The sequence below is a fragment of the Eleutherodactylus coqui genome, chromosome 1, assembly GCF_035609145.1.
Source record: "Eleutherodactylus coqui strain aEleCoq1 chromosome 1, aEleCoq1.hap1, whole genome shotgun sequence".
NCBI classification, from domain to species: Eukaryota; Metazoa; Chordata; class Amphibia; order Anura; family Eleutherodactylidae; genus Eleutherodactylus; species Eleutherodactylus coqui.
This window is the reverse complement of record NC_089837.1, coordinates 360,556,612-360,569,794: the sequence shown is the minus strand read 5'-3', so window position 1 is coordinate 360,569,794 and position 13,183 is coordinate 360,556,612. Positions and strand designations below refer to the sequence as shown.

Here is a 13,183-nt window from a genome sequence, read left to right as displayed (position 1 = left end):
TAGGCAGAAACCCAAAGGGCATCACCATATTTCAGTCAGGGTATACGTTGTGTATTAACCAGGCCAAAATACCAAAAAGCCCTTACTAAACACTCATTAGGAATGCATAGGAAGACATTAAAGCAATATCATCATTGCACCACTGCGTTTGTGCATTCAGCTGATTTCTGCAGGAAGCAGACAGCTCTGTTTCTATTGCAGTGGCCCGATTTGGTATTACAGTTGAAGTTCCCATTCATTTAAATGAAAATTTTACTTGTAATACAAAGCATGGCCACTACATTCAGAACAGAGCTGTCTGCCTTTTGCAGAAGTAAGCTCGATGCGCAAGCACAACAGCCTGGCGAAAAACTGGGCGGCAGACTTTTCCTGACCTACTAGTTGATGCCCCATCCCAAGGGTAGACCATCATTAGTTTACAGCTGGACAACCCGTCACTTTTTTTTTTGTGTGTAAAAACACATTGTGGAGAAAAACGTGATGTCCTGACTCATTTACATGGCCATATCTATCGTATCTTAATTTTTGTGTTTTGATTTATGATGCCAGAAAATCCCTTTAAGGCATAACAAATGCACACAAAAAGTAGTCTACACTCTTTCTAAAATGACATTTCTCCTGCTATTCACGTGCTTGCGGTGTGCTGTTTGTTTACGACTGTGCTGCAGTTGTGGAGTGCGTCAAGAGGGTCAGCTTGATTCAGAAACTAAAGTTTTTAACAAGAACTGCCTTTCTGTGTGATTGGGTATCAAACTCCGATAATCCTCTTAATATCTTGTTCCAAGCTCTCATTTACCACTTCGCATGCATGGTTCCCACACCACCCCAAGATGGCACACTACTGAGGACATGTCTGACTGGACAGCGATAAGTAGCCTCTACTACATGTGACTATTTGAATAGACATCATTGCAGGCAATTCACAACAGTGCTGCCCGAGTCAAGTGTCTGCTGGCGACAGCTCGGAACAAGATTTAGGGTTTTAGGTTGATTAATAAGTGTCAGTTCTTAGAACCCCCATATAATTATCATGCGAAATATGGAAATCGCCACAAAGGTGTGCTAGGACATATAATACATACATATCTGCTCTGTCTACGTAGATTTATTTGGTCGAAACCTGGATTAGTTGAGCAATACTGATATTCAATACAAAGCGAAAAAAAATATAAAAAGAACCACACCAATTGCGTTGTACACGGTTCAAGAACAGGATATATGGCTAAATTGCAAACATTCGTATATAAAAAGAAGCATTATCTGTGCCATGGTTTTAGTCTTTGACCACTATATAATTCTGGGTTTCCTGGAAAGCTCGCATTCTATTTTTATTCATTCCCGCTACTCTAAATATATGCCAAGATATAGTGGCATCTATGTCTGCCTGCCTGCGAGCTAGGTCTATTTATAATACATAACCTACAAATAGCGCACACACCCAGAACAAATTAACTGAGTTAAAACCCATTTAGATCATTATTAAAATGTCATCAAAAAAAGGACAGCCATACACATACAAAAGTGGCAGGTAGTCATAGCAACATCCTAGCAATTAACCATAAATAGAATATACAAAGAGTTAAACACAATCAATGGACCAGAGAGAGGTATATATACAATACATCCGAAAATACATATGGTACCTAACCACAGTCCAAATACATTTGTTAAACAACCCAGCTGATACCCACCAAAATACATGTGTTTGTCCGGACACAGCTTCTTCAGGGGGTTCATTCTAGACTAATTTTTCTGCCAGTAGTTCACTGTTCTGTACTTTCTTTCCCTCAATTCCCAGTCTACATTGCTTTGTCTCTGATCCAATCAGCAGAGAGGCAGTATCTAAATGCCTGACTCCTAGTTGCAGCTACTTCAAACCTTAGGCCGCCTGCACATGGGCAGATTTGCATAGTGGAATCTGGAGCAGGGGTCCGCCTTTGGATTCCACAGCAAATACTGCCCATAGCATATTATAGCAAGTTATTTCCTCTAGACAAGTGGAAATGGACTGAGATTTTCCACTCGCGGAGGAGAAATCGCAGCATGTTCTATTTCTGTGCAGATTCCGCTTTGGACGGCTTCCATTGAAACCAGTGGAAATCAATGGGATTTGAAAACTTCTTCCAGTAAATAGAGGTCTGATTTCAATAGGGTTGGAGTGTTTAGACAAGACCTTCCCACTAAAGGAAGTTATGCCTTGTCCACAGAGTAGGGAATAACCCTCTGATCGGTGAGGGTCTCACCACTGGGATCCTCACCGATTTTGAGAATGGAGGTCCGATGCAACCAAAAATGAATGGATTGGTGATTGCGCGTGTGTACTACTACCCCATTAAATTTCAGTGGGATTTATTAAATGTGTTTTAGGGCACCTACCGAGCTTCACCTCTGCATTTTCCGTCAGCAATACATTCTGTCCTTTGATATCCCTGTGAATCACGTGGTGAGCGTGGAGATGAGCCAACCCCTAAAAGAAGAAAATCATAAAGTGTGAGTTTATGGCCAACTTGATGAAATGATATATCTACTTGCTCAGACAGTCTAAGGCCTCATGTCCATGGTAAAAAGAAGATTTTAAATCCGCAGCGTTTTTAGTGCGGGTCTCCTGCGGGGACGGCTCCCGCAGGCTTCTATTGAAGCCTATGGAAGCCATCCGGATCCACGGTACACCCACGCCTGAATTTCTGCTCTCTGCGCGTGCCCAAGCACATCCATCGGGCCGAAGAAAGAAGATCCGGCTGCGACAGAGGGCAGGTCCGCAGCGTCCGGACAGGTGAGTAAATTCTTCTTTATAGCCGCGTGTCCCCGGGAAAGGAGAGACCCGCTGCGGGATTCTCCATGAAGAAACCGCGGCGGGCCTGATTTTCCCCGTGGACATGAGGCCTAACAACATTATCTGCTAAAATTAAGCAGGCGGCAGCGAGTCACAACCCCTTGTCTTAAAAGGTTTATTGAACTTCGTTTATGGATGCATTTGGCAACCAAATTGATGGAGCAGCAAAAAAGAAAGAAGGACCATTAAGATGCGTTTAGACGGAACGATAATCGTTCCAAAAATCGTTGAAACAAACTAAAGTAAATGCAGTTTAAACGCAGCCGACGACTGAACTCTGAACGAGAATAGTGCGCTTCTCATTTGCCGTTCAGCTTCAGCCGGCATAAAAATCCTTGTTTGCTTCTTGTTGTGTTTAAACACGGATCCTTCAGTGTTCACATAAGAGAGTGAAACACTGAACAAGAAGTTCCTGATTCCCAACAGTGATTCGCTAGCACGAACGAGAATCGTGAGGTTGTCGTACGGCGTACAAGGGCCATTAATGTAACTGCAAATTACAGTTTATATGCAGATGCCAGTGTAAAACCAGATGCTATTGCGTATGGGCTGAGGGTATATACGTGACCATAGAGAACAATGGGCTCTATATCGTGTATATCCACGGTAAAATAGAACGTTTTATTTTCCACTTGTGGATTACGCAATTCTGACATGCTCATGTGATCGGAACTGTGTAAGTCAATGCATTTGAATACCGGCATATTATCGCAGATCACACGCTCATAGAATCCGTAAGTCAAATCTAGTCATGCGAGACCGGCCTTAGGGTGGATGGATGTTGGTCTTAATAACTTTGTAGTGGTTCTACCTGGATATAGATGATGTATATACTTTGGTGGATGGGACTGTGGTTCCCTCATGGTTTCAGGGTTGTTCTAGCAGTATATGGTGTTTTGTACTTGCGTAGGAGGGCTGTGGGGTTGGATTTTATCTAAACCGCCAGCGTGCCCCTCAAAAAGACCATCATGCAATTTGTTGAGAGAGGCTGCAACATGCGACACCACCGAAGATATTGGAGCAAAACATAACAGTAAGTAGCTGGACGTACGGCGCTATACCCCACCTGCAGACAAAGGGAGGATACTACTTTTGCTCCTCAACTAATGTATTTTTCCAACCCCAGAGTAACTACAAGACAAAGGATCATTTTCAGCCATAAGATCAACTTTCCTGTTCCTTGCTCCGTGTCATAGACCATACAAATCAGTAGGCAAATGATGCCACATGTTTGCCCTTGTGCTGCGCTTTACATGAATGTGACTTATGTAAGTAAAGTAACCACGCACAGCTACGGGTTCATTCACACAGCCGTATTGCGGGTTATGGTCGTGTAAATACGCTGCAACTGAATGTGTTTTTGTGTAACATATTTACTTGTCCCTTATACTTAAAGGGGTTGTCCCGCGAAACAAAGTTGGGGTATACACTTCTGTATGGCCATATTAATGCACTTTGTAATATACATCGTGCATTAAATATGAGCCAAACAGAAGTTATTCACTTACCTGTTCCGTTGCTAGCATCCCCGTCGCCATGGTTCCGTCTAATTTTCAGCGTCTAATCGCCCGATTAGACGCGCTTGCGCAGTCCGGTCTTCTCCCTTCTGAAAGGGGCCGCTCGTGCTAGAGAGCTGCTCCTCGTAGCTCCGCCCCGTCACGTGTGCCGATTCCAGCCAATCAGGAGGCTGGAATCGGCAATGGACCGCACAGAAGACCTGCGGTCCACCGAGGGTGAAGATCCCGGCGGCCATCTTCGCAAGGTAAGTAAGAAGTCACCGGAGCGCGGGGATTCGGGTAAGTACTATCCGGTTTTTTTTTCCAACACATGCATCGGGTTTGTCTCGCACCGAACGGGGGGGGCTATTGAAAGAAAAAAAAAACGTTTCGGCGCGGGACAACCCCTTTAATACATTGTTTCAGCACCTACATACGCACAAAAATAAAACATGCCGAGCTATTTAGTTTTGTTTTATTTTCTATGACCGAAACGCACCACAAAAACACGGAAATGTGAACGAAGCCATTGAAATCCATGGATTCTATTCATGGGAATTATGTGTAAGTATGTAGCTTATATACACTCGGGTGAAGGAGCCCAAAGTGAACTTAAAATACTCCCTTCTGAAGAAGTAGTAGAGCCTCCAACCACAGTATTAGTATTTCACTGGGAGAGAGGTATGCAACTAAGGAAGATGGAACAATGCCTCTGCATCGCCACCTACTGGATGGCAGCATTCTTGCATATAAGTGTCCAACCCTTTACATAAGTTTTTAAAACAATGATTGGAAATTGAAAAACAAGCCAGAATCCACACACAGACAGCTGTTTCAGGATTTTTTGCCCCTCATCAGTGGGCAGTAGGTTTCTGGCTTGGCTAGCGAGAGGCCTATGATGTAGGTCGGGAGGGGTATCATCACTTCCTAGGGAGAGAACCTAAAAGGTGAGTGAGGAGACTTATAAGGCCATCCATGCCCCTCTAGGAAATATATGCAAATAAAGAAGATGGAACAATACCTCTGCAGCGCCACCTATTGGATGGCAGCATTCCTTCAAATCAAAGTCAGACCCTTTAAACAAGTCTTTACAACAATGAGTGAGAATTGGGAGAGAGGGGGACACAAAAACTAAACATTTCTATAATACATAAAAGCAAAGAGGCCATTTCATCCTCACCCTCAGGATTTCACGGGATATGTAAGCAATCCAATCTTCTTTCAAACTGTTTCCCTTCGTATTCTTCACCAGGTCCGTTATTGAGCCAGCACCACAAAACTCCATTACAAGCTGCGGAACAGTAAGAGCATTAGCGCAGTATGGCATCGCACATCTAGTGAACATTAGGAAATAGAAGATCCTCATCTATAGCTAAAACCAAATCCACAAGGCACTGTCCGGACTGCCACAACTAGGCTAGAGGATTCTTGGGAATACCTTCTACCATACTATCCATAACCAAGTCATCAAGTGACATACTAACTTCAGCACTTGGGAAACACATTGAAGCCTTTGTCAAGCTACCATATTTGGGGTTGGTGGTCTCTGTGGTCATCCACGGACAGCACACAGCCCCATTATAGGCCTGTGAGCTGATGGACTGAAGGTCAGTGTATAAGAAGAAATCATAGCATTTCCTATTCCGGTCCGTGTCACGGATGAGAACTGGGACATGCCAATGCATGTCAATGTGTGGTGTCCAATTGCACTCATTGCCAAAAAAATATATAAAATAGATATATATATTTTTTGTCAATGACTCTTTTTGACTCTGATTCCGCTCAGAGTCCATGTTGAGCATTTCACATGTGGACTTGCAGTGTCAAATCCGTAGCAGAAGTTTGCAACTTAGCTGGGGATTTCTGCTGTGGTTTTAGAAGTGCGATCTGTGCAGAAATATCCAATGCAGATTCCACCATGTAAACACACTCCATGTAGAAATGGCCATCTGCAGTGTAAGGCCATATTTAGACACCTAGGTGCTATCCTCGGCCACAAGAACAGGACCTACAGCAATTTCTTCCCCATGAACTAGTGAAGGTTTGTGTGAACAGCCTCATATTTGCTCCTTTGCTCCGTCTGAGCCGCAGCCAATCTGAAAATAGTTCCGTTTAGGTTTCCACTGATTTCAATGGGAATTAAGGAGCTTCAGTGCGGCTCAGTTTGCCTTCGTTCCATGCGATTTTCTTTTTTAAGACAGTAGCGCAGACTGCTGCACTATTGTTTCTGTGGAAAAAGGAAATTGCATAGAAAGGACACTTTTAAAAATATATATATTTTAGTTAAAGAGTGGCGGGACTGAACGGAAAGCTTTCCGATTGATTCCACTTTTTATGTCATTTTTAAATAAGTACATTCAAAATGGATCTGTTAAAGGATATTAACAGAAGTGGGGGGGGGGATTATAGAAAGGGTCTTAAATACAGATGTGACATTGAGAACAAACATTAAGAATTTTTCTGCGGTTTTACCATTTTCTGATGACATTTCCTTTAACAGTGGCAGACAATCTAAAACATTTTTCTGGCATATTTCAATTAAAGGAGTTTACCAGGAGAAAACAATTGGTTGGCCGATCAGGACAATAAGTCACCAATAGCGGATTGGCAGGAGCTGCGGATGGCCAGGGCGGTCACACGCCATCCATAGGACAATGGCCCAGTTTGGTGCCGCTTTTCCCAGTGAAGTGAATGGAAGAGCTGCGCTATGGACCATGTTTACAGTTGCAACCATCTGCAACTCTATCTAATTAGCAGGTCGGCAGGGGGCCCAAGTGGCAGGTCCCATGCTGATGGCTATTGGCATTCAATCCTGCGAAGGGGTCATTGGCTGTTTCTACTGGAAAACCACTTTAAAATCAATGGGCCTTTTACACAAATCAATTTAAGAGGCCTTTATGGACCTTCATAAAATACTCATACATGACAACTGTACAAGGTCAAAATCAGGTTGAAGCTCTCAAAATTGGATCGAGGGTCCAGCATTAAAAATTTCACTTATAAAATCTACAAATTGTGTACAGATGCAATCACTTGATGGTCGAGCAATTCATTAACCCATTAAGGAAGCACTGTAAATTTACGGTGCCTGGTCCTGGGCTTAAAGTCCAGCCGTATATAAAATTACAGCAGGGATTAAAGCCTCCTGCTTCTGCAATTAATCAGTTGCAGCTGATAACCCAGAGGAGGTGGTAGAAGTGTTTAACCCTTACTGCCTCCTCCTTTATTTAGTACACAGTTCTCAATGAGCGCAACATACTAACAAGTGAAAGTGGAAGTATAACTTCCACTACATGAGACCGCAGTCACTGATCGCCAGGTGACCTCTGGCACAACAGAGCTACAGGGTCCTAGCAGACCCTGACCAGCTCTGCCAGTGACTAATGTCATTACAGGGGATGTTTCTCCCGAGGGTGGGTTCACACGAGCATGTTTTTGCACATACATAGGTGCGTACATAAGTGCGCACCTATGTACATGCAAAAACACGCGTAAATGCAGGTCCGTGCATTGCCTTCAATGGAGCCACAGCTGCTGCCGGCAATAGTCTGCCGGCACCCCGTAATTGTTTTTCAGGGAAGCGCTTTAAATATAAGCCCTTCCCTTAAAAAAAAAAAAAGAAAAAAATTAACCTGTCCGCCGCTGCAGTGTCCCCGACGGGATGAAGAACACATCTACCACATGCTACATTCCTATTTTCAGCGCTCATGTCCGCGGGGCAGGAGGGACCCGCTGCAGATTCTCCATGTAGAATCCGTAGCGGGCCTGATTTTCCCCGTGGACATGAGGCCTTAAGCGATTGCGGCACAAACAAGCCAACCGGTAGCGATTAGTCCTGTGAGCCATCAATGGTCATACCCTATGCATTACTGAAGCATGTAAAGGCATCCTTAGATGGGCATTACTCCGACTGGACAGAGACTGATCCCAGATCTCTACATATAAACGTAACCTAACCACACATGCCACTAATAGGTACTGACACTCCGCTTACCCACAGTTGATCATCATGCCCCGGAGGGCTTTTCTTGATAAAAGCACCATAATAAGTGGCAATATTTCTGTGATGGGAATATTTCTTCAGCATATTGATTTCCAGTTTGATTTCCTCTTCTTCATCCTTTTTGAAAGAAAAGGGGGGGGGGGGAGAATCCAATGAAGTCACAAAAATCATACTTCTTGTACATTTTATACAAAGCACCAAGGTCTGTCTAGTTAAGAATCTTCCATCAGGGATACATGTTGGGAGGATCTACTGACAGATCCCACTATGTAAGCATACAGTATGAAGTGTCACTAATATGCTCACACTGTAAAACAGAAGCAGTAGCTGCAAAATGTCACTTAATGCCAAGATTTCCAACCTTGGGATCCCAGGAGAAGTGTTAGCAGTGCATGACAAAAACTGTCTACCTGCAAGACCATGCATAAAGGAAGAAGAAACACACACACACACACACACACACACACAACAATCCCACACCAAATAGTCCAAAAAATTATAACAATCCAAACGGCTAAGGCCGGATTCTGCATGCCGGCATCGGAATCTGGCTCAGACCGCGACTGGCGTCTGTGTGGAAATCTGTATTGCAGAAGACCGTGGACGCTCGCCGTCAGACATGTGTAGTACAGCTTCCCCCCCCCCAAATCTTTTTTCCTGTGCCGTCGGCGATTAGCCCATTAGCACCTAATGCAAAATGATCGCTCAGAATGGTTCTAACTAATTTTGAGCGATCATCTTTGCGTGTAAGTGGACCTTCAATCCTCGGAGGAAGCACGTTTTTACATCCCAGAGGATTAAAGCCCAATTATCTAGGGCGTAAAAAGGCAATGGGGCCGTCACGAAGGAGGAAAGAACTAAGATATGTAATACATGCTGCAGGCTTTAAAATTAATCTGATCAGATGGTTTTCATGTCTCACAATTTTGATTCCTACATTAAAAACCTGTAAAACAGTAGTAACAAGTTTATTGAAGAAATTAGCTCTTACATCTCTCAGATTAACAGCTTGGCAGGAACGTACAATTTCAGACAAGGCGTACTTGTTGCAGAACTTTTACCCCACCTAAATGTCACAATTCTGTACAGTACAAGGTGAGTGAACGATATTTAATAAACCCTATTCACTAACAGCAGACAACGTCCCCTGTAGATTCTATTTGGGTTACATTCCCTTCAGTCTAACGAGTGACATCAGCACCAAACGCACTACAAACACCTGCGGGTTACATTACAGATTTGGTTGCAGAAGTTTTGTACGGAAATACAGCAGATTTTCTTCCCTGCATGAAAGTAGCCCAAGACAACAGGGGCCCTGGGGCGGAGGGATTCCACCTGACTGTAAGGGAGACGGCAAGGCCTGTGTCACAGGGAGGATTACAAACACCATATGCTCATATTTTTCTAAGTTAATGCTCCTGAATTATGATACGCATGTCAAATCCCCCCTTCATTGTCGCCTCCTGTCTATACTGGGCAGATTGTCAAAAGGTAATCTGGTGCTAGAGCTAAACACTAGGTCTCCCAATTGTTAGACACATAGCCCAAGTCTCCATACATCATATCATAATCCTACTTCATTACACTGTATATCATATAAAGCAGATACATCACATATTATATTATTGGAATGTGACAGACAGGACGATTCAAACATCGCAGCCACCCACTTATATCTTTAGAACGAAAACAGATACAAGTAGACTTTGTAAAACACTTAGATGGATGAGAAAAAACGTTCTTGCACTTCGGTGGTGTCCGTTAGCCTTCTTTGATTCAGCCCAAGAAACTCCAATAAAAAAGGGCATGATGGCATAAATCCCTCTGCCCCCATTCTCTCTGACATGAACCTGGCGAGCCGACTCCCTTATCTAGGAGTACATATTACCTCATCCTAGTCTTCCCCTACTTTCAGCAAACTTTCCTCCCTTACAGAAAGGCATGAATAGCCTTCTCCAGAAATGGTCATGTCTCCATCTATCTCTACTAGGGCGCATTGCGGCAATTCAAACACCCATCATGCCTAAATACTTATTTGAGAAACCCCCTGATCAAAATTCTCATTTCCTTTTTTAGAACAGTAAGCTCTGCCCTCCTGGAGTTTGTCTGGAACTTCAAAAGACATTGGGGATCCCCAGGTGGGTCCTGACAGTGGTCTGGCACACAGAGGAACAACAATTTGCTCACTCTCTAAGAACAGCCAAATTAAACTCCTGATGACATGGCACCATGTGCCAGTTATACTGCATAGACTCAATAATGCCATTCCAAATACTTGTTGGCGTTGTAATTCCCATATAGGCACCCGCTATCATATATTCTGGGAATGCCCTTTAATGTTGCCTCATCAGTCCATGATCCACTTACTGTTTGAGGACTTTTCTCAGACCAATATCCCACTGGGTCCTATCACCTACCTATGAAATATCCCTCCCAAAAGTTTTGGGAAATCTTGTACCAGGCTGTCCCAGCCATATAACATTATACAGGAAATGAACAGACCCTCCTCTGGGACTGACTTTTATGGCCATGTCCAGAACAGTTTCCATTCGGAACATATTAGATACATTTGTCTCTTTGGTCTCCACTGATATGAATCTAGAACGCCTTATTCTGGCAGTCTGCTCAGGGTTTTAACCCCATTTTAGTGTACCCGTCTGTGGCCCTGATCTGCAAATGCTCAACAGCAAGTAAACCATATGGGGGATAAATGATGGTCTAACTGATCGCCCGTCCCCCATAAGTCTGAATAGAGGCCAATTAAATAAGCGACGATTTTGTTGATTGGCGCTAGTCATCCAGCTCACAACAAATCATAAGAAGCAAGGTCACATGGTATGTATACGCTGCGGATTTTGGGATAGTTTATCAGCTGCCCTGCAGAAAGTCTGCAACGGGCGTCTCGCAGCGTATCCGCCCCGCGTGATCATAGCTTTACAGAGTGGACGGAGCATTGCTCACAGATCAGAAATTTCACAAACTGACTCATGGCAAAGGTGGCATTCAACGTTCCTTTTAGGCTGGGCTCACACCGCCGAATGGATAAAATGCTATACGTGGCCTATATAGCAGCAATATTGTACTGCGCATGACAGTATCTCATGCATGCCTGCTTTTTTATTTCCCACGCTGTCCCTTCACAACAGCACGCATACACACCGCCTATACGCAGTGTAATTGCATATGGGTGGTACTGATTATGCGCCCATAGAAGTGATGGTCTCTCACGCATAATATGTAGCAAAATATAACATGCTGCGTTCTTTTTTGCGCTCGCATATTATGCAATTAGGTAAGGTATTCGAATTCCTGCAAACTAACACATATTACACGCGTGTACAGCGCATGTGTAATATGCTGTCATTTTATGCTCATGCGGGCCTAGCCTCCGGGTGTATTCAACAGAAATGGCCATGGCACAATAAAAAGTAAAAAAAAAAAAAAAGGAAAAGTTGTCACGTGAAATTCTTGATATTTAAAAACGAGCCGCGATTCTTAACATTTCTATATCAATATTTATTGAAAATATATGTATTTCTATTCCTGGATATTGCAGGATGAATGTTAGAATAGCGCCACCTGCTGTTTCTATTGGATAGCCTTTCTGTGTCCGATCTACCTCAGTAAATGTTCCAAGGTGGTCACATCACAGCTTTGTTCAGGCAATGTTTGAGAATCAGCGATGCTTTTTCGTGAAGAATCATGCAGCGCCTCGCTGCCACCCGCGGGGTTTTATCACACGACAGTCAATGGCAGTTTATAATGTTAAAAACGCACACGAAAATCGCGAGTTTGGGCATTGCGATGTGATAAAAAGGAGGCTCCATAGGGAAACATGGGCTAGAAAAAGAAATGCAAAATGCAGAATGATAGGGCATTGTGTGATAGTTATTTTTTAGACCCCATCACATAAGTAAAAATGGCATATGGGAATTAAACCATTGGTTTCATAGTTCAGCGTTTTTTACTCACTCACGCGAAAAATCGCACGATTTTAAAATCGCCAGTGTGAAGGCAGCCTAAGGCTCATGCTGCGTGGTATGCAAAAAAAAAAAAAAAAAAGCATGCTGCAGTTTATTTCTCCTGCACATCGATACGCAGTATCTACATGCCATGTGCATGGATCAATGAAAGTCCATTGACATTCATTAACCCCATTCACCGCATATACCGGAAACCTCGCATCGCGCTCATGTACACTTTGCACGCCGTGCGATGCTTTGCCAGCCCCATTGCAAAACATGGGAAAGCCCAAAAATATGAGCTGGATATGTACGACATGTCCTAGCAAGGACCCTTAGGTTAATTCCACATGGGTGAGTGTGATATCAGGTCGTAAAATTCTACCCCCACCCCAAAAAAAAAACAAAAAACAGCCAGGGTCACATACGAACAGGATACTCAACTTTGTGGTGTGTGAATACTCTGCATATTCATGGACCGAACTCTGCACTGCCCGTGTGAATGAGGCCCGACACAAAAAAGGATATGAAAATACTTGCATTGTAATAAAACCAACATGTAAGAGGTTAAATCTGTGAGATGCGTAACAGAACCCCCTCTACTACGAGCGCTCAGCGCCATATGGCACGGTAATTCTACCGTCACCTGGGACCCTTGTCTTAATCCTTCACCACAAAGCAGTCTGGGAGGCGCTGGCAGCGCTGGCTAGAAGAGTACACCGCCATCCCAGGTGTGAGCAGATTACTAGGAGGATTGGCCTACTGACTACAACAGCACTGTTCCGGTAGATTCTAGCAGCCGGCGGAGGTCGCGCTGGGATACAACACTTAAGGAGCCAGACCAAAATGACTCGCTGCTTCACTGTAGACGTTGGCAGGCAGCAACTAC

The 13,183-nt window shown here is 43.7% G+C and overlaps 1 protein-coding gene across 4 annotated transcripts in view; it reads right to left on the bottom strand.

Annotated features, from left to right (window-relative positions):
- MAP4K4 (mitogen-activated protein kinase kinase kinase kinase 4) overlaps window positions 1–13,183 on the bottom strand; it is a 132,485-nt gene that overhangs the window by 57,268 nt on the left and 62,034 nt on the right. For all 4 annotated transcript variants that reach the window (XM_066577753.1, XM_066577760.1, XM_066577768.1 and 1 more), the window contains exons 4-6: window positions 8,324–8,449; window positions 5,510–5,620; window positions 2,377–2,467 (exon numbers count right to left, since the gene is read on the bottom strand). In XM_066577753.1, coding sequence (XP_066433850.1) covers window positions 2,377–2,467; window positions 5,510–5,620; window positions 8,324–8,449 — 328 coding nt within the window. The remainder of the gene's footprint in view (window positions 1–2,376; window positions 2,468–5,509; window positions 5,621–8,323; window positions 8,450–13,183) is intronic.